The sequence below is a fragment of the Panthera pardus genome, unplaced genomic scaffold (assembly GCF_024362965.1).
Source record: "Panthera pardus isolate Hobbes unplaced genomic scaffold, ASM2436296v1 HiC_scaffold_8, whole genome shotgun sequence".
Classification (NCBI taxonomy): Eukaryota; Metazoa; Chordata; class Mammalia; order Carnivora; family Felidae; genus Panthera; species Panthera pardus.
The window spans coordinates 75990290-76015053 of NW_026527013.1; the positions used below are offsets into that span (position 1 = coordinate 75990290).

At 45.1% G+C, this 24764-nt stretch overlaps 2 protein-coding genes across 2 annotated transcripts in view; both read right to left on the reverse strand.

The window, feature by feature from the left end:
* Positions 1–2623: 2623 nt before the first annotated feature.
* EPDR1 (ependymin related 1) overlaps positions 2624–24764 on the reverse strand; it is a 28138-nt gene continuing 5997 nt past the window's right edge. The window contains 2 exon segments of the mRNA XM_019451124.2: positions 2624–4292; positions 5685–5893. Coding sequence (XP_019306669.2) covers positions 4096–4292; positions 5685–5893 — 406 coding nt within the window. The 3' untranslated portion in view covers positions 2624–4095.
* The window catches only part of NME8 (NME/NM23 family member 8), a 103403-nt gene continuing 84434 nt past the window's right edge, over positions 5796–24764 (reverse strand). Inside the window, exon 20 of the transcript XR_008420161.1 lies at positions 5796–5893. The gene's annotated coding sequence lies outside the window, so the exon portion shown is untranslated. The remainder of the gene's footprint in view (positions 5894–24764) is intronic.

Consider the following 24764-nt stretch of genomic DNA (forward strand, 5'->3'; position numbering starts at 1 on the left):
GGCATTTATCCAAGGGATACAGGTGTGCTGTTTCAAAGGGACACATGCACCCCATGTTTATAGCAGCACTGTCAACAATAGCCACACTGTAGAGAGAACCCAAATGTCCAGATGAATGGATAAAGTAGATGTGGTATATATATATATAATGGAGTATTGGCAATCAAAAAGAATGAAATCTTGCCATTTGCAACTACATGGATGGAGCTGGAGGGTATTATGCTAAGCGAAATTAGTCAGAGAAAGACAAAAATCATATGACTTCACTCATATGAGGACTTTAAGAGACAAAACAGATGAACATAAGGGAAGGGAAGCAAAAATAATACAAAAACAGGGAGGAGGACAAAAACATAAGAGACTCAAATATGGAGAACAAACAGAGGGTTACTGGAAGGGTTGTGGGAGGGGGGATGGGCTAAATGGGTGAGGGGCACTAAGGAATCTACTCCTGAAATCATTGTTGCACTATATGCTAATTTGGATGTAAATTTAAAAAAATAAAAAATAAAATTAAAAAAATAATAATAATAAAATAAAGCAAATAAAAATGTATTTTGGTCATTATCCTAGCACAGTTCTTGGTAGAAAAGATTATTGATGCCAGAATATCCATATATAAAGCCAAGTTTGTCTTTTAAAGAGATGCCTTTAAATCTCATACATTATTCGTGAGACTTTGAGGCAGCTCTTTGCCTCCTCCAGCTGATGTCATTTTAGCTCAATGAGAACAGCCAGGACACCATTCCTGCATTGAAGTTGCTTTCAACTGAAGGAGGAAGACAAGACCTACATACTTGGAAAAAGTGAAGAACACCCTTTGTATTACAGGTGAACACACAGGCAAAGGGATTTCAAATCACAGAGGGGTGGGGCGCCTGGGTGGCCCAGTCCGTTGAACACCCAACTCTTGGTTTCTGCTCAGGTCATGATCTCACAGTTGGGCTCCATACTTGGGATTTTTTCTCTCTATCCCTCTCTCTCTTTGCCCCCCTCCTGTGCTCGTGCTCTCTCTCTCTCTCTCTCTCTCTCTTTGTCTCTCAAAATAAATAGACTTTTAAAAATATATAAAAATAAAATCACGGAACACTGAGTGGGTGGAGTTTATAAAGGAAATGCAGCAAGAGGTAAGTAAATGACCTTCCAAAGGGTGTGGAGTTTAGGTGCGGTGGCAAATTAAGAGTACTTTGTCAGAAACACCCTCAGAGATCCCAACTCTTTGGCCTTCTTGACACATTTGAATAATTTTAAAACGTGCCCCAACTTTAGGAAGTGCAACATTATCTCCAAAAGCAAGACTTCCTGCCAGAAAGTCACCCTGATAAGGGAGCAGTGGGGGACAGAGAGGCCAGCCCTCCTCGCCTCCCTGTGGGCCAGCAGGAGCAGGAGGGCTGGTTCTGACTGGGGATGGGCCTTCCGAGTAGAAGCCAGAGGGTAGAGAACACGCCAGCACTTTCGTGGGTCCTGGCAACTTGTCTCGGGAGATGTAGAAGTGGCTCCCAGGTGGCCTGACCGTCAGAGACACATGACGCAGGGTGTGCCCAACATGGCGCCGGGTCCTCCTCCGGCTCGTCGTCAGCAATGCCATGTCGACAGATGAGACCCTCTTGTTTTTGACTCTGATGTCCCAGAGAGTGGTGACTAGGGAAGGCCTCCTGCCACCCAGGGGGACCCAGGCCTTGCTTCTCAGGCTCGGGTGGCAGTTGGGAAAGAGAGAGCAGTGTGAGCGCTGAGGCTGGGAAAGGAGGGAGGCCGGATCCACGGGGCCGGGGGCACCACACTAAGGAGCCTCCCCCTCACTTTGACACAGTGGGGACCCAGAGGACAGGGCACCAACAGAAGTGAAGTCCCGCAGATGTAAAATCCTTCTGCAAGAGGGCCTTTGTATTCATATCGGCAGAATGGCCTAACTACTAAAAAAGGGCACCTGCTTTGCCTGTCCCTGCACAAAGTAAAAGGAGTTCCTTTCCTTTCTCCTGCCAGTGGATGTGCACTGGGGCGGGCAGAGACAGAGATCCCGGGCTGAGAGGACATGGGCAGTTCGGCAAGGACTGGGGACCATCCTGTGGGTGGAGAGATAAGAAGTGGGCAGACACTGTGACAACGGCTTTACCAGGCTGGACCGGCTGGAAGGCAGCTAGAAGTCCCCATCTGCGCATTCCAGATGCCGGCCTTGCCCGGGCTTCGCTCTGCTCTGAGACTCCAGGGGCGTGGGCCCTGGAGATAACGGGGTCTCAGTACCGCCTTGGAACTGACTGATTGATGGACTGAGCAGAGGATGGCTTTGAAGAGAAAAGAGCAGGGCAAGACAGAAGCTATGAAGATCTCGCAAAGGCCAGTGAGCAGAAGAACCTGGACCTGGATGGAGGCCGAGGGCACGTGCAGGAGCTACGCTGACAAGACTGGGGACACTGATCGCCTGTGAGGATAAAGGAGAGAAATGGGCCAAGAACGCCCCTGAGGCTTCCAGCCCAGGCAACTGGGCTTTGAGGGGAAGAGCAAGCCTCTGAGAGAGGATAACGATCACTGGAAGCACGTTATTCATCAGAGCAGAGTTTGAACCCCCGAATAACCAAGAGAATCCACATATATGACAAGAGTAAATATATGAAAGAACACGAAATGTGATTAAATCTGTTTATTGAAATAAACTGTAGTACAGATTGGTTTCAGCATGTTATAGATGTCACACGTTTCTCCTACTAACAGATGATAGCCAGATGAAACACGATAGCAGAAGAATCTAGAATAATAAATTTTATTACTGAGACTCTCCCCAGAGGTCAGCAAACCCAGCCCAACCCTTGAACAGATGAGGAAACTAAGGACCAGACAGGCTGGCATCGTCCACTCTACAAATGTTTAGGGCACTGACCATGTGCCAGGCACTTACTCGGTGCTGGGCATATAAAAGCTAACACCACGTGGTACCCGTACTCAAGGAGCTCGTAGCCAGGCTAGTGGGCAATAGTGTCCAGTAAGCAGGAAATTAACACACGGCCGAGGCAGTGTTGTGAGAACAGCGTGCTCAAGCTATCGGGGGCACCCGATCCAGGCTCAGGAGCAGCTCTCTGAAGGTCAAGTGCGAGCTGAGCTGGCAGGGATACACGGAGCTCATATAGACAAAGAGGTTGTGAAACAGTGCCCCGGGAAGGCCCGGGTGAGGGAAAGCACAGTGCGTTTCGTTAACCCAAGGAATTCAAGTACAAAGGAACTCCACTCCTGGATTTTGAAGACAGCAGTCTCCTGACTTCCAATTCGAAGCTATTTGGAGAATACTATCCATCTTTCTAGGTCCCCTGACAAATATGTGGTGATTCGGCACATACATATCAATACTCTTGCATAGAAAAAGCATACGTGGCTCATGCTTACCCAGGTAAGATTTTCAAACCCTCTTGTTTACAGTGTCTCTTGGAGGAATCATTACTTTGCATTACAGCCTCTCATTTCCTCCCCAGATTTCCATCAGTGGGGTCATGCCATAAAGCCCTTACGTCTGGAAGGGATTTTAAGGAATCACTTTGTCAGTGGCCATGGGAGCAGGAGGCGGGGCTGGGGGAGCAGTCACCACCCCGGTGCGGGCAATAAAGGAGCTGTTATCTGTAGAGCACATAAAAATTTATAGTAAAGCTGACCAAAATCGTCCTGCATTTTATTACCACCACGTGGCAGCAGTCCAGCAGTCCTCAGTCAAGTCAGTAGCGAAACACTCCTCCCTGCCAAGGCAAAGTGCTCCTGCTGACCCCCGCCCGTGCACGCCAGTGCGCTTGGGTACACCTGCACAGGCAGAGAGCACACTTAAATACACCTGCACACGCAGAAGCACACAGCGCCCGCACAGGCTGTGCACCTGTCTGAAACCCCCAGGGTTGCCCTCTCTTCCCATTCTTGTCACCATTCTCCAGTCCACTCCCTTCTGTAAACAAAGCTTGAATCGTCAAAAAAATCATATATACAAAGAACCCCTTATCGATGTGCATCTTCCTACAATGATGACATTTATCTCCAGTGAAGGTTCTCGTTTCTCAAAAGCCTCAAATCCCTCTCAAGGTGGGGATGACGTCGGAGGCCACCACTTCTGTGCTCACGGGCTTACCAGGAGCAATCCTCACCCATCCTTTCCGGCTGGGCCATCTGGCAGGTGCTCGGCGGGGTAAACACCGAGGGGTCTTTAATACCCAGCTGTATGTCAAAAAACCGCGTGGACAATATCACACTGTAATTTTTGGTGAAGGTTTCCTGGACGGGATAGCAATCCTTGACTGTATAAATGCCAATCCAGGTTTCATCTGTAAGAGAAAGAGAGGGTGACTTAAAAAAATTTTTTTTAATCTTTATTTTTGTGAGAGAGACAAAGTGTGAGCAGGGGAGGAGTAGAGAGAGAGGGAGACACAGAATCCGAAGCAGGCTCCAGGCCCTGAGCTGTCAGCACAGAGCCCGGCGCGGGGCTCGAACTCACAAACCGTGAGATCACAACCTGAGCCAAAGTAGGAAGCTCAACTGACTGAGCCACCCAGGCGCCCCCTGGGGGTGACTTTTTAACGTAGAAGGTAAGGCAAAATGCCTGTGTTGTTTGCTTTCTTTTTCTCTCGTGGGAAAATAGACATAAAATTTACCATTGTAACTATTTTTAAGTAGTTCAGTGGCATTAAGTACGGCATTAAGCCATCACCACCTCCATCTCCAGAACTCTTTCATCTTCCCCAGTTGAAACTCTGTGCCCTTTGACACTAACTCCTCATTCCCCTCCCCCAGCCCCTGGCAACCCCCGTTCCACTCTCTGTCTGGGGGAATGCGACTATTCTTTGCATCTCATGTAAGTGGAATTATATGGTGGTTTTCCTTTGCTGACTGGCTTATTTCACTCAGCGTAATGTCCTCAAGGTTCATCCACATGGTAGCGTGTGACAGAATCTCCTTCCTTTTTAAGGCTAAATAATACTCCATTGTCTGTTTACACCACATTTCGGGGATTCATTTACCTGCTGGGGGACACTTGGGTTGGTTTCCACCATCTGGAGGAATTATTATTCATTCATTCATTGTCATTAAGTATGCTGCTATACACATGGGTACACAAATATCTTCTTGAGTCCTTGCTTTCAGTTCCTTCGGATATACACTCAGAAGTGGAATCGCTAGGTCATATGCTAATTCTACGCTAAATTCAGCGGCGGGGATGGAGGGAACTGTTTTCGCACTGTTTTCGACTGTTTCCCGCAGGCACCATAAAGCCTGTGTATTCGAAACAGCTTCGGGGTGGGCATATGGAAGCACCACCGAGAACAGCTTTCCGTCTATACGCAAAAGCAGACACTCAGAATGACAGGAGAAGATCTGGTCACTGTAACTTCAGGAAGTGATATGGGGACTCGAACGTATACCTTAGACAGACATCTTCTGTGTCCTAGATCTCAGGGTCATTAAACGTCAGAGCCAAGGCTAAGCCCCTAACAGCCAAGGTGGCAGAAAGGTACAGGTGGTGCTGGAAGGCAGAGGTGTTTCAAATGTGATGCGTATACCCTGGAGCTAAACCACTAGCAGATTAAGCACGTGGGGGGGGACATTAAACAATTTGATTAAGCTTGTCAATTTCCTTAACTACCTTCCTTAGTGAACTTAACCTTTTTTCCCATCATGCTTTCTGGGACGCAGCACTTGGATAGTTTTTGAAGCCTTACATGATCTAGCTGACTTTCTGTCGGACCACTCCTGGACGGTGATCTGCTCCTGGGGTCCCCCTATGGAGTACTGGTCCTCAAAGGTGGCATTCTGAGGAATGTCTAGAGGGTCCCAGGGGTCTGTCAGGGTGATCTTGGAGCACTGCTTGGTGGCTTGTTCAATCTGAAACATCACTCCATCCTTATAGAGCAAAATATATTCAAATAATCTGAAAGACAGATATAGAGAGACCATATCAGGACTTTATTGTCAGTCATCATGCCTTTTGTCAGCACACCGTCCAAAGGGCTGCAATATGAATTACTCTTGGAATAGAACAAGCAGAAAAAAACAGTTTGGCTTGTTAATAAATAAATAAAAAACATTTATTTATTTATTTATTTATTTATTTATGAGCACTAGACACTTTGATAACCTAAATACAAAATAATTAAAACTAAGAGTTCAAAACTGAATATTGAATAACTGAGCACCTATTATATGCCAGACTCTGTGCTTAGGCTACAAAATGGGGAAGACGGGGCCCTGGGTTAACGGCTGGTTTGTGACATTGTAGCACAGGGACGCAGGAGGATTTGACCCTTGGCTTGGTTCAGTTCTCCTTGCAGCACTGAATCTGGCATTACTGGGGTGCCCTATGTAGGGCATCGAGAAGATGCTGAGGTCAGACCACACACCTGTGCCCCATTGTCTCAACTGTCAGTCATGAGTAATGGGTTTTGGGGTGAGGCACAGCGGTGTGAAAATGGGGCCCTCCTCCCACATCTGGAGGAGGCTGAGACAAGCAGGCAGAAGGTGAGGGGACCCCAGAACAACTGGTTTCCACACAGTTTGTCCACATGCTCTAGGCCTCGTCTCTCCTGCCCACATGCACGCCCCATGTGTGGAGCGAGCCAGAGGTGTTCCCAGGCTGGGCCAGGAGTCTGCAGATGCACCCTGTCTCCCAGCACACGGCCTTGTCACCAATCCTGCATCAATCTTAAAGCTAAGCAATCCTGGTGCTGTGTGAAGCCAACGGTGGGGGATGGGGGGAGGGGGGGGTCCTCTGAAATGTGTTTGATCATCAGTCTGAGACTCGGGCCACTGCTGCTGGTCCAGCAGAGTGAGGCTGCAGGCCTTGAACTCACACAGTGAAGAGCCTACAGAGGGTGCTTTCGATGGGCAAATAAAAGACAACCAACATATTATCTGTGGTATGTGAGGCTCACTCCACATCACAGCCTACGTCTGCCTCCAGGGCAAATGTTCACCATCCCAAGTCCGAGCTTAAAAAGCATTTTCTAGAAAAACTATTATAAATGATCACTGTCTATGTGGTCAAAAAATAGTACCACTATTTTAGCGTTATGCTTCCGTTTTCTACTGAGCCAGTATGGAAATGTACACATGACCTCATTTTATAGATTTAGGTATACTTATCCTGCTTCGTTCCAGGAAACACTTGAAATGGCTTATGAGGGTCAAACCCAAGCACAGACTTTTAGAAATGGGAGTGATCACAGAAAGAAAAGGAAGTGTTCATTTGCTCCGACAGTGCTCCCATAAACGTGGAGCCAACCTCTCATTATAATACACATGCAGGGTTCACACCCTACTGAAAGCCCTTCGAAGGAGATGGGGTTGGACTGTCACTGTCTTCTCAGGCCCAGAAAAATCCCTGGCACATCAGTCTAAACATTCGCGTAAGGACACCCCGAGTGCCTGAGTGACTCAGTCTGTTTAGCCTCCGACTCTTGATTTCTGCTCAGGTCATGATCTCGTGGTTCATGAGTTTGAGCCCCGAGTCAGGCTCCACACAGAGCATGAACCTACCTGGGATTCTCTCTCTCTCTCTCTCTCTCTCTCTCTCTGCCCTCCCCCAGTTGCACATACTCTCTCTAAATAAATATTTATTTAAAAAAAAAAAGGAGTACAAAGACATCCGTATCAATTTTAGAGCACTGTCCATTCATAAACACGGGACTCTGTACAGAGATCCTGTTCTACGATCCTCTCTGACAGCGGGCCCCACAGAACACCGTGTGCCCTCAGAGGTGACTGTCTTCTTTATTCTTCTCCTCACCATCAGCACCCGCCCCTTGTGCCTTCCCAAGTCCCAGGCATTAGCCTAGACAGCCATTCGTCACTTTTGCTGGAAACCCCGATGGCGTGCTTCTCAAAGCGTAGTGACTGCCCCCTGGAAGATATGCACCATGGGCGGAAGAGGTGCGGGGTCCTTCCTGAGAACAGCCCTTAGCTCCCAAACCCACAGGTCGCAGAAGGTGGGAGCCTGGCAGCCATTCTGGCCATACATGGGCGGGCTTCCCTCCACGGAGCTTACGGGACCGGAGGTGAACATCCTGCCCAGGGCAAGACCATCAGATCCTCACCCACAAACATGTGGAATTGCGCCTGCACAGGTCATATGTAAACTCAGAAGCTCTGGGAGGCTTTTTCCAACATGTGAACTGAGCAAGAGGGAAGAATGAAGCAGAGAGAGGCACCAGGAAGCGGGGATTCCAACAGCTGGTCCCCCCGGATGCATTCCTGTGTCCTCTGTTGTAATAAACTTTCCTTTCTTCTGCTTGGAACTTTTTGTGTGACTCATAACCAGGACTCATCTCTAAGATAGTTGAGGACTCCGCGGTTTCCACCTAGAGCCCTGGAGAACAGCCACTGGGACAGCTGTGTTATGTGTCATGCGGTGTCATGGCGGACCCCTGGCCACCTCCGCCTGCCCGGGCAGCCACCAGCTGGGGAAGGGAAGGGGCAGCGGGAAAGGAATTCTGCCAGCTGCGCCGTTGTCCCGAGGCCAGCTCTGCCCATACACACACAGAGGTAAAATTTAATTTCAAAATGAGAACTCTAGACTTGAAGGAATCGTTACAAAACGTTAACCTTTATTACTTCTGGGTGGTCTGAACACAGGTGTTTGTTACAGTGTTCTCTGTAACTTTTCTGCTTTCAAAATATTTAGTATTTTAAAAAGAGGCCATAATCTGATACCGAGGTTATGTTGACAGTGCCTTAAGTAAGACAGAAAATATTAATTCAACGGGAAACCAAATACAACCGTATAACTGTTTTTTTGTTTTTTGTTTTTCAAAATCCCATATGGGTAGAAAAGCGAGTACTGATCCATAGGCAGTTTTGGAAAAGAAGCTTTTCACAGTGCTGTTGTGGCTTGGGTGTTTATGGGAACACATTCATAGTTCAGACGTAAAGTTCTCCGTCGCAAATAGGATACAGGCTCCGGAGCCTGATAGAGCCCTTAGGTCAAAATGCAGAGATCAGCCAGGGTTGAAATGAATCATCTGCCTGGGATGCTGTGCGGGTTATTACCTCCGGAGACCCAAAGGACTGACTGTCTTCAACAGAAACTCGATCCCGGGAAGCAAGATCAAAGCCTGGCTCTAAAGCAAAGGAAGTTGTAAGGATGGGAGTCACAAATGACACCCCCGGGGTGCAAGCAAGGTGAGGTGCTGGAAAGGGCTTGGAGGACAAGGCGGGCAGGCCAGGCCTGGGTCAACAACAGCCTGCAAACTCCTCCTTGCTGGCCAGACCCCAAGCAAAGCACAGTTCCCGGGAGGGCCCTGCCAGGCCTGGGCTGTGAGCGAGGTCAGGCCATCCAGGCCCGGCCAAGGGGTCAGCAGGCTGAGCTCTCACAGCAGCCTCAATGCAGACGCAGGGCCCAGGCAGGGCTCCATTCTGCCGCTCGCCTCGTGGGACCAAGGATTTTTGTTGCTTCTGACAAAATTCTCAGGCTACATTGACCATTTCTGTTGTTTCCTGAAAATCCATTTTCCTAAATATTAGCCTCTACCACCCGCATGTTCTCCAAAACACTGAAAACCTGCAGAAGTTTTAGATCTTTTGAAAATGGATGTCTGGTTTTTGTAAAACGATTCACATTCAAAGTTAAAAAAAAAAAAATCCAAACAGTACAGAAATGGAAAATGAAGTAAAAATTGCCCAGAAACTCGAACTTACAGAAATAACAACTCTTTGCCTCTGTGGCTAAACATATAGTGATATTTTCACTTAAATTTCTTAAAATTGTGGTAAAATAGAACATAAAATTTACTATCTTAAGCATTTTTAAGTGCATAGTTCAATAGTGTTAGGTACATTCATATTGTTGTGCAACCAGTCTCCAGAATTCTTTTCGTTTTGCAAAACTGAAACTCTATGCCCATGAAACAGCTCCCCATTTCTCCCCCGCCCAGCTCCTGGCAACCACTCTTCTCCCTTCTGTCCCTATGAACTTGACTGCTCTACAGACTTCCTACAAGTGGAATCATTCAGTAGCTGTCCTTTTGTGATTGGCTTATTTCACTGAGGATAATGTCTGCAAGTTTCATCCATGTGATAACACGTGTCAGAATTTCCTTCTCTTTTTAAGGCTGATATTCCATTGAATGCATATAGCACATTTTGCTTATCCATTCATCTGTGGATGGATCCTGGGTTGTTTCCATCTTTCGGCTATTGTGAATGATGCTGCTATGAACATGGCTGTGCAAATATCGTACTGAGTTTTCATTATGTGTACTAGACACGTTTTACAAAAATGAGTGAATCTAATGTCTTTTTTAATGGGCGAATATAATGTTCTCTAACCTACACTTTACCTTAATTTCTTTTATTTTAATGTTTATCTTGAGAGAGAGAGAGAGGGAACGCAGGGGAGAGGCAAAGAGGATCCGAAGTGGGCAACAGACAGCAACAGACCCAACGCAGAGCTCGAACTCACGAATCATGAGATTACGACCTGATCCAAAGTCGGATACTCAACCGACTGAGTCAGCCAGGCACCCCTGAAATATTTTTTAAATGCAGAAGAGTTGAAGGACTAGTACAATGATCACCTTTGTGTCTACCACTTAGATTCAATAATTGTTACATTTTGCTATATTAGCTGTTTCTAAGTATTTGCCGAAAACAAGGACTTTCTGCCTTCTGGCCACACTACCACTATCACACCTAAGAAATTAAAATTCATTCCCAGGGGCGCCTGGGTGGCTCAGTCAGTTGAGCGCCCGACTTCGGCTCAAGTCATGATCTCACGGTTCGTGGGTTCGAGCCCCGCATTGGGTTCTGTGCTGCCAGCACAGAGCCTGAAGCCTGTTTTGGATCCTGTGTCTCCCTCTCTCTCTGCCCCTCCCTCGCTCGCACTCTGTCTCTCTCTGTCTCGAGAGTAAATAAACATTAAAAAATTTTTTTAATAAATAAATAAATAAAATTCATTCCCTAATGCCAGCTAATATCTGGCCCATATTCAATTGTCCCCCAAAATGTATTTTAAACTCTTTTTTAAAAATCAGAATGCAGGGGCGCCTGGGTGGCTCAGTTGGTTGAGCGGCCGACTTCAGCTCAGGTCATGATCTTGCAGTCCATGAGTTCGAGCCCCACGTTGGGCTCTGTGCTGACAGCTCAGAGCCTGGAGCCTGTTTCAGATTCTGTGTCTCCCTCTCTCTGACCCTCCCCTGTTCATGCTCTGTCTCTCCCTGTCTCAAAAATAAATAAAAACGTTAAAAAAAAAATTAAAAAAAAAAAATCAGAATGCAGTCGGGGCGCCTGGGTAGCTCAGTCAGTTAAGCGTCCGACTTCAACTCAGGTCACGATCTCGCGGTCCATGAGTTCAAGCCCCCCGTCGGGCTCTGGGCTGATAGCTCAGAGCCTGGAGGCTGCTTCTGATTCTGTATCTCCCTCTCTCTCTGCCCCTCCCCCGTTCATGCTCTGTCTCTCTCTGTCTCAAAAATAAATAAACGTTAAAAAAAATTTTTTTAAATAAAAATAAAAAAAATCAGAATGCAGTCAAGTCTCAAGCAATATATTTGGTTGTTACGTTTCTACTGTTTTAAAAATCTGGAACACTACTATCTTTTTTATTTTTAATGTGGCCTTTGACTCTCTGAAGATTCCAGATCCGCACATATTCCCCATTCTACATTTTTGTCAGTTTCCTAATTTAACTTGTTCCTCTATATCCTGTCATTCCTCCAAACTAGGCGTGGATTCTAAAGTCTTGATGTGCTTTGGCTAAAGATTCTTGGAAAGAAATTGAGTGGGCTGTGTACCTCCTGGTGCATCACATCAGAAGACAGGTGATGTCCCATGCCACTATCAATGCTACCAACTCTGATCACCAAGTCCTGTCCTTACTCCAGATGCCTTCAGCATAGAGGTGCTTCCCTTCGCAGTTAGCAAGTAATTGATCAGCAATACTTGGTGAAGCTGGGGAACAGCCCGTTAGCCAATAATTGTCACCTCATGGTTTTAGGTAAAACCATTTCCTGAATCAATTGTCGCTGGAGATTGGTAGATTGGCACCAATGGTATAACAAATGACATCTATCTATTTATCTATCAATCACCACCCAGGACGCAAGGATTTTTATGTACTCAATGCACGACAAAGTCATTATTCCATTTGATGCTCAAATTGTCCCAAGTTCCCTCAGTGGGAGCTGCTTCCAGCTGGTATTTGTGGCTTTGATGTGCCCCCTTAGTGTTTGAATGCTGTGTATACATATGCATGTATATGTGTGTATATGTATGTGTATATATATATGTATGTGCCCGTGTATAAATATGCATGTATATGTGTGTATATGTATGTGTATATATGTGTATATATGTATATGCTTGTGTATATATGTATATATGTGTGTGTGTTTGTGTATATATGCACATGCATCACATGTGTGTTTATGTACACACACACACACACACACACACACACCATGTTTTGCTTTAGTGATCTCCTACTCGTGATCACTTAGATTATTTCCACAGTTTGTTAATATTAACAAAGCTGAATATAAATTGTAGGTAAACCCTTTTGGCTTTCTCTGTTTACAACTCTATGAAAAGTTTATAGACTGGAATTGTTGGATCAAATAAAATTCCCATTTTATATTTTACAAGATATTGTTTCCCAAAAGGAATTTTAACTGGATGTAGAGCTTCATTCATTTTTTTTTTTTTTTTTTCATTAGAAAGGTACTGGCGGGCGGTGCCTGGGTGACTCAGTCAGTTTAGCATCTGACTTCCGCTCAGGTCATGATCTTGCCGTCTGTGTGTTCAAGCCCCGCATCGGACACCTACTTCGGATTCTGTGACTCCCTCTCTCTGCCCCTCCCCTGCTCATGCTCTTTGTCTCTCTCTCTCTCTCTCTCTCTCTCAAAAATAAATAAACATTAAAACAAATTTTTTTAATTAAAAAAAAAAGTACTGAAAATTTACCCAACTAAGAGCACCTGGGTGGCTCAGTCAGCTAAGCGTCCAACTCTTGGTTTCGGCTCAGGTCTTGATCTCAGGGTTTGAGAGACTGAGCCCCACACTGACAGCATGGAGCCTGCTTAGGATTCTCTCTCTCCCTCTCTTTCTCTGCCCCTCCCCTGCTCTCTCTCTCTGTCTCAAAATAAATAAATAAACATTTTTTAAAAAGTTTGCCCAACTATACTAAGGCAGGGGAAAATCTTTCTGTCTAGTTCAGGGTAAGATTTACAGACAGCATGAACTGCACTGTAAAAAAAGCTGAGGTGAAGAAATCCAGGTTCCCAATCTACTACTGGTGACCTGCGATCATAATTTTAATCTCCCTGTTTCTCATATGTAAAGAAAGACCAAAAATTTGAAGCTCAAAGTTTTTTATGAAGATGATTTGAGACAGCAGATATAAAATTGTTATCTAAATGCAAGGGATTATAGCTTTGTAGAAAAGTCTGGCAGTGGGTACGTTTACTATCACCCGTTAATGTTTAATAGGGAAACTACGCATTTGACTTGTGTACGTAAGACCAGATCGGCTGTGTAACAAAGAAGGTCTAGTTCATCCAGGTGGGGTGAAGGATGAAGGGGAGACCAATCTTGAATGCGATAGCGGACCCCTCTGTAGCAGCCCTGCAGGCATCTGACCCTTTCTCTCTTGCCTGCCTCTCAATATAGAGGTTGAGGAAGTACACTCATCTACTCACTTCCTTAGTTTCCCTTGGAGCTGGGGGTACAGTTGGTTCTGGCCTTGGAGATATAAAAGGAAGTCTGTTGGGTGAAGAAATGCCCTGGAGATTTCTCTTTTCCCAAAAAAGCAGACTCCCTGTCCTGCTCTATGTCCTTCATTTCCTGTCTTTGAACATAAGGATATAATGCTTAGAGTGGAGATAGCCATCTTAAAGCCATGAGGCAATAAGTCAGTGCGCCATCTTGCAACTTTGAGCCAACATTCTAGAGTAAATGGATGGAGAAGAACCAGGGGCCTTGATGATACTGTTGAGTCAGACCTAGGAACAAGCATCACCAGAATTCTGAGGTAAACTACAACGATCCTCATAGTTTAAGCCCCCATTAGTCAATTTTCTGACACGTGCAGCTGAAAGCACCCTAGATGAAATAAGTAAAATCCACTGCTTTATAGTTATTATCTATCAGATGCTTTTTTTTAACAGCTCTCTGGGAGCCCTTCATTCCAGAATGAGCAGGGCCCAAGGATTTGGCTAATCCCAGGACCCACAATACCAGAGCCTGACCTGGGTGTGGACAAACCTTAATAGCTACTGCCCGTACAGCCAGGAGGCAACTGTTTTTCTGTCTTGAATCAGAGTAGTCAAGGGGAAAAAAATACAGTCTGAGGCAGAGGTTACAGACTGGCAAATTCAGCTGGCTGACACGTTATTAGCTTTTTCCTTTCTTTCTTTTTTTTAACCAGATGAGAAAATACGAGGCTCAGAGAATAACTAAGTAGTAAATAATGTGCCGGGATTGGACTCCAGGTCTGATCTCCTATCAGATTCGTCCTAATTCACTAACACTGTGATTCTTCCCATCCACGTATAACTGCTTGGCCATCCAAGATATCTTAAATTACAGAAAAGGGAGTGTACAGATATTATATTGTGATTTCAAAAGGACTTTGGCTTTTATGGAAGAAATTGGACCAACTCTGGATTCGTTTAATATGCAATATAATATATTAGCAATTCATGCCAGCTCTGTGACTCGAGGCCGGAAGAATGGAGCTTCGGCCACTTGCCATTCTGGCGTGTACCGGGATTGAGTTACACCCTACAGTAATTATGAGACATAAAAGAAAAACGCTATTTCAGAATTGTTGTGTTAGACACAAACTCATTGTGTAGGCTGATACCAACCACATACAACAAAAGGAATATTAAATTACTTGAGAATGCAGCCCTAGGAAAAGTAAAATCAAAGAATAATTTTGCGTGCAATTTAAGAAGCTGTAAGGTGACGGGCCTCCACTGCTTGGATTCTAGTTCAAAAGAGGAAAAGCCTGCTCAAGAAATTGAAGCGGTTTTTTTTTCCCCAAAAAATGTTTCAGGAGGAATACTGGCACAGGCATATATTCTTCCCGCTGATGGAAGATAATGAAAAATTATCATGAGACAATAGTTCAAATTGTCTTTTTTTTTTTTTTCAACATTAAAAGAAAGATCCTCATTAGCACCAAGGTACCCATGTTGCCATGGTACATAGTGATTTCTGGAACTATGCATCAGAAGGTATTAAGAAGGTTGGGAGGGTACAAGGACAGTCAGGTTCATACCGTCAGCACTCCGCTTTTCAGTAGAAACTTATCAGTTGCCACTGTGTGTAAATATGAACACAGACATTCTTCCAGCTAACGTTAATGACTCTAAAATATAAATCTTATTTTTTATCTTCACTGGGATTTGGGATGATACTGAATTTAAGAAAAAAAAGAGAAGAATATGTGACCACAAAGATAGCTCTCTAATGAAAAACATGATTATCAAAATAGAAAATGTAGCAGAGATGATACAGAATGCTTGGGCTATAGGAAACAAACAAACAAACAAACAACAGAACAGCACATTAAAAGGTATGATTCCAGAACTCTAGGAAAAACATAGGAAGGGATGAAAAGGCTAATGGAAAGATAAGAAATCAGGGCGCCTGGGTGGCTCAGTTGGTTGAGCAACCGACTTTGGCTCAGGTCATGATCTCGCGGTTTATGAGTTCAAGCCCCGCGTCGAGCTCTATGCTGACAGCTCTGAGCCTGGAGCCTGCTTCGGATTCTGGGTCTCCCTCTCTCTCTGCCCCTCCCACACTCATGCTCTGTTTCTCTCTGTCTCAGAAATAAAGAAACATTAAAAAAAAATTTTTTTTACAAGTTAAGAAATCTGGGGGAACATGAGGCACCTGGGCGGCTCAGTTGGTTAAGCATCCAACTTGGGCTCAGGTCACGATCTCATGGTTTGTGAGTTCGAGCCCCGCGTCGGGCTCTGTTCTGACAGTGTGGAGCCTACTTCAGATCCTCTGTCACTCTGTCTCTCTCTGCCCCTCCCCTGCTCTCTCTCCCTCTCTTTCTTAGAAATAAATAAATATTAAAAAAAAGAAATTTGGGGGGAACAGATTTAAGAGAACCAATACATGTAAGTAGAGAGATATTCTAAAGGAACAAAGAGAATGTCTTCCCTCTTGCTTGGAGAGTATCAAGGCTCCAGAAACAGCAGATGAAATTTCCTCTAGAGCTAGACATAGCCTGGAGATGTTAATGATGTTCCAGGATAATAATAGAAACAACCGACAAAAATTAGGGCAGAAAAAAAATTATTAAAACTAAACGAAAATCAGTTTGGTATCAGACTTCTCTTCTAGAGCTCTAAATGCCACAGCAAATTTTAAACAAAAAATACCATTATTACCCAATGAACTGCTTATTTATTTTGAGAGAGACAGAGACAGCATACGTAGGGGAGTGATAGAGAGAGAGAGAGAGAGAGAGAGGGAGAGAGGGAATCCCAAGCAGGCTCTGCACTGCCAGCACAGAGCCTGACACGGGGCTCGAACTCAGGAGACTGTGAGATCATGACCTGAGCCAAAACCAAGAGTCAGGTGCTTAAGTGACTAGGCCACCCAGGTGCCCCTATTATCCAATGAATTGTATACACCCCAAAGTTACCATTATGCAAAATAGCAATAAGTAGATGTTCTCAGACATTCAAACTTTCTGGAAGTATACCATGGCACCAGTACCCTTGCGGAGGAAAATTAATTGAATACATTTTCTAGCTGACATAAACATGAATCAAAATAAAGGATTCAGGTAGATAAGAATATTAGCATAAAAGAAATTGCAGCAAATAATAAAAGGAATAAAATAATCTACGTTTCTTTTGTGGCAAAGCTACTTAGAAGTTTGTACAAACACTCACAAAATAAAAAGTCCTCTGTGCTTAACAAGTGAAGAAGTTGACCTTATAGAGGCTTGACTCAGCCTAGTGAAAGAAGGAAACACTAGAAACCATCCAAACACTTTAAATTCTTTTCGACATAGTGAGTGGGACCTAAGTAAACACGCGTCCTTTACAAAAGAAATTGTGTTCTGGTGACAGAAAAGTGGATTCCCAAGTTTCACCCTCTAACTCCTTAGGGGAACTGAGACATCAAGAGGGTGGCTCCTTGGGGGTCCTCAGGGCAAGCCAGACAATACATGGCGCTGGATGGGGCGGTGGGGGGCGGAGGGGGGTGAGGGGGGATCATGATCCAAAATACAGTGTATGACAAAGGGGATGGGTAGAAGGCTCAATTCAGAGAGAGAGGACTCCCACATGCAGAAGAAACACATAAGCCACATCAGAACACGGTGCTCAACATGGCATTTCAGTGGATATTAAATCTGGAGCAGATTCTCTCCCCAGCACCTCTCCTCCCCAGAGGGTGAGCTGGTAAAACTGTCTACTGGTCCACTGCCCTGTTCCAACTCAGAGAACTCCATGGTTTCTCTGGCATCTTCCTCAGAGGAACATCTGCCTTTCACAACTTGATTGGATAATCAGCTCCTTGGTGAGACATTCTGGGAAGAAGGATTTATAATTCCTGGGAATATAAAATGTATCTCGCAGTAAGGGACTCGGTGAGGTGGTGGGGGTGGGAGGACTGTTTTAGAAGCTTTGGAGTCAATGCAGATGGTCTCGCTTACCACAGTCCTCCCTGCAAGTATTTTCAAGCCAACTCAGGAGGCCTGGCATTCATCAGGGGTGAACCTGGATGCCATGCCAACTAGCATGGTAGTTCAGGGTGCCTCATACATTCCTCCTAAGTTACATCTCACCTGTAGCTGATGATGCTATGCCAGCCCAAGAAATTGATGTGCCCTTGGCCCTGTACCTCCACCATCTTCCCATCTGACAGCATCTTCCTTGGCAACTTCTGAGATGCTCCAGAACAGCACGTTCTCTGGGTTCTATGATCTGAGTGTTTGAGTCCCTCCCCTAACCCTACCAAACTGATATTGAAAACCTAATGCCCAAGGTGATGGCAGGAGGACTGAGGTCTCTGGGAGGTGATTAGGTCTTGAGGGTAGAGGCTTCATGGATGGGATTAGTGCTCTTATACAAGAGGCCCCAGAGAGCTAGCTGGCGCCCTCCACCATGTGAAGATACAACGGAAGGTCTACGACCAGAAGAGGGCCTTACCCAACCATGCTGGCACCCTGATCTCAGACATCCACCTTCCAGAACTGTAAACAATGAACTTCTGTTGCTTATCAGCCACCAGGTCTCTGGTATTCGTTACAGCAGCTTGAACTAAGACACTGTAGGAGCTTGGAGGAGTTACTTTGGTGCCTCCTCTCGGGCAAACTGACAGTTCTCACTCATTGGCAGAGCTCACACTCTGGAACTTTCCCAGTTGATCTAGTGTCAGCCACAACAAAAGCAGCCTTCCGTGAATGGGGCAGCACAGCCTTTTTGTCCAGCGACAGCTGCCTCCTATTTAGAAGCCCTCTGTCCAAAAGCTTCCCCATTGTTTGGAGGGTCTGAGGGCCAGGGGGGCACCCTGCTGGGGGTCAGATTCCTCACACGGCCTCTCCCTTCAAAGAGGCACTGCTTCTGAAGGAAGCCATCAGCGCTTGGGAAACTCTCAATGCCCATATGAGGGAAAATTCTCCAAAACCGGGACTGGGGAGCAAGAGAAACACTGAAGATAGTGTTTGATGAGGGAAGAGCTGGGGACTAGCTCATGGATGAAAGGAACCCGGAGGATCCATTTCTGGAGGTCCTGGTATGCTCTCCTAGGTGGGATCCACCTCAAGCCTGCTTACAGACCTTTTCAAAATATGGGTGGGCACTGCCATTTGGTGTCAAGAATTGTTCTGGACAAAAGAGATACATGATGTAGAATACGATAATTAATAAACCATGAAACCATTCCATAAATCCACAAGTTGATTGTTAAACATGTAATCCTGAGGGAAAAGAAAATACAAATGCAGAATATTGGGAAGAAGAAAAGGATATTGATAGGTAAGGTGGAGTTGTTTCAGAGTTCGGAGAACATCACATACAAATGTATTAGGGTGATAAATATAATCTTGATGAAATGGAAGATTTTCTAGGAAAATATAAATAACCAAAACGAATGCAGAATGAAGCATACAATTAAGTGAATAAATAACCAGAGGGGGGTAAAAAAAACTCTTACAGAGGTCTAGTGAGATCTTAGATCTTTGATGTTTAAGAGATCAAAGAGTTACTTCTCCAAAAGGAGTTGGGTCCTAATGGTTTCGGGAATTAATGTTTTCCAACCTCAAGGCTATACAGCAATAGAGACATATAGAAAGCTTGCCAATTCTTTTATCATTTTACAAAGCTTTTTCTACATTAAAATACAGAAAGAAAATTAAAAACTAAAACACAAGCTGAATTGTGGCTGTGGATTAAAACCACATCTTAAATATTAGTGAGTCAAATCAGGCAGACTATTAAAAGACTAATACATAACGATAAATTAGAATTTACTTTAGGAAAGCCAAGTTGGTTTAACGTAAAGCAATCTATTAGTACAAACCACTAGGTTGGTGAAGTTTCATATCCATCCCAATTAGAATAAATTCTTTATAAAATAGGTCAGAAAAATATTTACTGAACATGATGGAGTGTCTTAGTTAAACCAACAGCCCGTAAGAGACTTACATGTAAAATTTCAGAAACAGTCACAACACAGTGAGAGTCACTAGGGCTGTGACAGCACCACAGGCATGTCATTTTGCCCTTGTTTTTTCTTTATCATATTAGAAATCATTAAAAAAATTAATTAGGCTCCTGGGGCGCCTGGGTGGCTCAGTCGGTTAAGTGTCTGACTTGGGCTCAGGTCATGATCTTACTGTTCATGAGTTCGAGCCCTGCATCAGGCTCGCTGCTGTCAGCCCAGAGCCTGCTTTGGATTCTCTGTCCCCCCCTCTCTCTGCACCTCCCTTGCTCTCTCACTCTCTGTCAAAAATAAATAAACATTTTTAAAAATCTTAAAAAAAAAAATAGCCGCCTACAGGCATGAGTGTGGGAAACATGACCACTCACATTCTGCCAGCTAAAATATCTGCCAGGTGGAACAATTTCCTGAAGGGCAAAGTCGTCACAACTTAAAAATGTGCAAATCCCTTTTCTATCATTTTCTTACCTAGGAATGTATCCAAAATGCGTTAAAAAAATGGTACACGTAGAACTGCACACAAATACAAGGTTATACATGTAGTAGTCTATATAGTCCTCCCTGCAAGTATTTTCAGGCAAACTCAAAAGGCCTTGCATTCATGATGGCTGAACCTGGACGCCTCGCCAGCTAGTCTGGTGGTTCATGGCCTCATAAGTCATGGGTTCGTGGTTCATCCCTCCTAAGTTCCATCTCACCCATACTTAATAATGCTATGTGGACAATAGAGAGGAAAGATACATAACTATCCCATAATAAGGGACAGCTTAAAGAAGCTGTGCTCTATCCATTAGCTAGAATACCACACAGTCATCAGAAATGGTTCTGCTGGGGCGACTGGGTGGCTCAGTTGGTTGAGCATCCGAGTCTTGATTTTGGCTCAGGTCATGATCCCAGGGTCGTGGGATCATGCACTGAGCATGGAGCTTACTTGAGATTCCCTCTCTGTCTCTCTCTCTCTCTGCCCCCTCTCTCTCTCTCTCTCTGCCCCCTCCCCCACTTGCGCTCCCTCTCTTGCTCTCGCAAATAAATAAATAAACATTAAAATAGAAAAGAAAGAAAGAAATGGTTCCGTTGATGGGTACTTACAGCATGAGAAACATGCACAGCATTTTGTTAAATAAAAAAAATGCAGACCATGTTTCCCTCTTAATTTCAAAATTTCATACACAGGAGTAGGAAAAGAAATCCAGAAGCACATGCATCAGGGTTCTTAAGTCTATATGGCGGGACTACAAGCGATCTTTATTCTGCTCTTCTGTGTTGTCTAGATTTTCCACCATGAACACGTATAACGCTAGTCGTCCCAAAGCCATCAAAACGGTGTTTACTTGCTCAACACACATTAACTGAGTCTTACGATATACCAAGCACTTCCAGGTGCCGGGGTTTGGGTGATCGGCCAAACCAATAAAGTTCTCTCACTGGCGGAGGAGAGATGGACAATAAACACCAAATGAACTGACCAGACGATGTCACACAGGGATCACGCCCTGAGGAAATCAGAACAGGATGTGACGGAGAGTGGCTGGTGGGGGGCGTCGCAGTAGGTTCCTCTGAGGAGATGGTGAGCTGAGACCCGAAGGAGGAGACGCCAGTTCAAAGATGAGAGAAGGGGACTAGTCCGTATGGATGAGCTTGCCCAGTGTGTTGTTCAGTGAAAATAAGCCTGTTGTGAAACAGTATGTGCTACGGTATGCGTGCTGGGCATCTAAAAATCTCCTAGGCTATTCGGAAGATGTAGTCTTACTGGTTGAGCAGTTATGGGTAACTTTTTTCCTCTTTGCCTATCCTTCTACAATAGATATATATGTCACCGTTATTAGTCATCCCCTCATTCAAATATTCCCCCCAAAATCTGATTCTGTGGTGCTAGAGATACAGCAACAACCCAAGCAAAAGTCCTAACAATGGAGCCTTGTTTGGGGCAAGGGGAGGCAGAGGAGATAAGAAAACAGGTTGAAAAAACATTAAATAGTAAGTCAGATAGCGGTAAGCATCTTGAGCATGTAAGGCAGTGACGCGGAGTGTAGGAGAATGTTGGCAGGAGAGACCGTCGAATTTGGGAAGGGGCCATGCAGCTTTTTAGGGAAAAGGCCTTCTGTGCACAGGAAACAACAACACAAGTGCCAGCAGCGGGGGAGCGAGCTGGCAACCAGGGAGGCTGCAGGACAAGGTCAGGGACAAGGGATGGAGGGGGTGGGAAGCAGACCCCTTAGGGCGGCCAGGCCCGTGTAAGGACATTTACCCTCAGACACAGAAAGGCGTTGGAGGGTTTTGATCAGACAAGCGATATGATACAATATTTTTAGCAGAATCATCATTCAAAGGTGGCGTGCTGAGAACAGAAAGGGGGCAAAGGTCGAAGTAGGTGGACCCATTAGGAGCCTAGTGCCAAAAGCCCAGGCAAGAACGATGAGGGTTTGACCCTCAGGTGGTAGCGAACATGTGGTCAGATGGTGAGTCTCTATCAAAATTAGAGTCAATAGGATTTGCTTTATGGATTACTTGTGGCATGTGGGAGAAGAAGAAATCAGAGATGGCCCTAAGAGCTGGTCCTGAGCAAATGGAGTTGCAGTTAGCTGCACTTTAGAAACCTGCAAGAAGAATGATTTTTGATTTGCTTGTTTGTTTGTTTTCAGGGGAGGCATTGGTTTGGAGTATGCTGAGTCTGAGATGACGGTCAGAGATCCAAAGGAAGAGGTCAACTCAGGATTTGGATGTAAAGGTTCAGGGGAGAGGACACAGGACTCACGGGGGAACTCAAGGCTGGAGACACACGTGTGGGAGTCCTCCGTGCAGAGATGCCATCTAAAGCCATGACCTAGCTGAGGGCACCAACAGAGGGGTGTAGACAGATAAGTAAAGGGAAGGAGGGGCACCTGGGTGGCTCAGTCGGTTAAGCGTCCGACTTCACCTCACGTCATTATCTCATGGTTTGTGGGTTTGAGCCCCGCGTCGGGCTCTGTGCTGACAGCTCGGAGCCTGGAGCTGCTTCGGATGCTGTGTCTCCCCCCTCTCTCTCTCTGCCCCTCCCCCACTGATGCTCTGTCTCTCCCTGTCTCTCAAAAATAAAAATAAAACATTTAAAAAATTGTTTAAAAAAAAGAAAAAAAGTAAAGGGATGGAAAGCCTGCGCCCTGGGACATTCTACCATCAGTGGTCTGCAAGAAGGGGAGGAAGAGCAAAAGGAACTGAGAAGAAAAGGAAATGACGTAGAAGAAAGGACACCGGCAGAACGTGGGGTCCTGAAGACCCTGTGAAGAAAGATATCAAAATGGAGGAAATGAGCACCGTAAAAGGAGGACTGATAAAAGATCATTCGATTAGTAACGGGTTGCACTTGAGCAGAGCAATCTCAGCAGAGGTATGATGCTCTAAGTTTGGTCGGAGGGGGTTCAAGGGAGCAGCGGGGAGGGGGCGCGAAAATTGGATTTAGCATGAGATTTGCTTTAAATAGAAGGGGAGCATGGTGTTTCAGCTGGTGGGATAAAGAGAGGAATTTTTTTCTTTAAAGATGGGTAAAATAAAAGAAATTATAAAGGGGAAACTAGAAGATTTTTACTGGAATTGGGGAAATAGAAGACAATCCCATTCATTCCAGGAAAAACAAACCACTAATTGGTAGAATATTTTCAGATCTTCGGGCACTGTGCCCCCGACCGCCATCTTCGAGGGCAGAATCAGGAAGAAACAGCTCAAGGTTGACGGAGAGAAGTAAAGACGCTTTCACAAAAGTTGGGGGACCACCTCTGGCTTCTAGTTATAAGTTGGTCTTACACCCCACCAGCCCTATTACTGTGTGGGGCTTGTCTTCCTTGGCACTAAATGCTCCTCACTGCCTGCTTCTCCTTTGCCTCCCAGCATCAACTCTCTGAAATCCAGGGTCAACACACCCACTGAATTAAGACTCAAAGCAAACTTTACAGGCTTCCAAGAACATCTCTTCCTTGAAGAAAAACTCACTTTTGCAAATCAGCATGGTTTATTTTCGAGGATCAAAAGGCCACAAGCAGTCAGACTTCCTGAGCTAATAATAAAAGAAAATGCTGGCTCTTGATCTCAGCAGAGAGCAAGAGGAGGGAATAAAGGCAAAAAAGAGTCATTCTGAAATTCTGAAAGGCATGATTTCTTAAGATGGAAGGCCTCATCTATGCAAAACAAGGTTGGTGATGAAATAAATCCACGGAGCCCTTCATATGAATTTACCTCCCCCAGCCACACAGAAGCATTCTGAGGATTTACAACCATACCACCCTGAGAAATCCAAAAGAAGGCAAACATATAAAAAAACATAAACTAATCTTTGCCTTCCCCTCATTCAACAATGTCATCTAAAGTCACAAGGGAGGGCCAAGCAAGAGAGCCATCTGCATGGCCCGGCCTAGAGTGCAGAGCCCAGTGCGGTGAGGAGGGCACCCATGTCGGGAAGGGACATCACAGCAATGCACCATCAGTGACCTACTCCAACTGAATAATGGGAGCCAGTTTTCTCTGAGAAGGGGCCTACGAAAACAAACCATGTGGTAGTGGGGTGGAACTGGAGGTTCTAGGCAAATACATATATGGATCAGAACCGGAAGCTTAGCAACGTATGTACATGTAAATCTATGTGTATGTGTATGAGTGAGTGACTGTGTGTGTGTGTGTGTGTGTGTGTGTGTGTGTGCATGTGTGTGTGTTCAAATCTACATCCCCTTCCTTTGTCCACTGAGAGGGGTCTGGGAGCACAGCCACCTAATAGCCATGAGCATAATGAAAGCAGAAATCTTGGCACCCAAATATTATCCTCCAGTAAAAGTAACCAGAGCTTCTTGAGAAATGGCTCAAATCTTGGCTTATTCCAAGACTCTAGCAGAGAGAGTACAGATGGTTTGGGGATGTCTTATGGTGGCAAAAAAAAAAAAAAAAAAAAAAGCAAAAAAGCAAAAAAAGTGCTCAAAGAATGAGAGGTGCTTGTTAAAAGAACATAAAAGCCAACTTAGAACGGTGCCCACTGGCCAGATCTGGGACAATGTGAACATCAAACCAAACAATGAGAGCAAATGCATCACAGTGAGAATCCTTGAAGGTGTGCTGATATAAGTAAGTGAATAAATTCGGTGTCATGAAAAATGGGATGT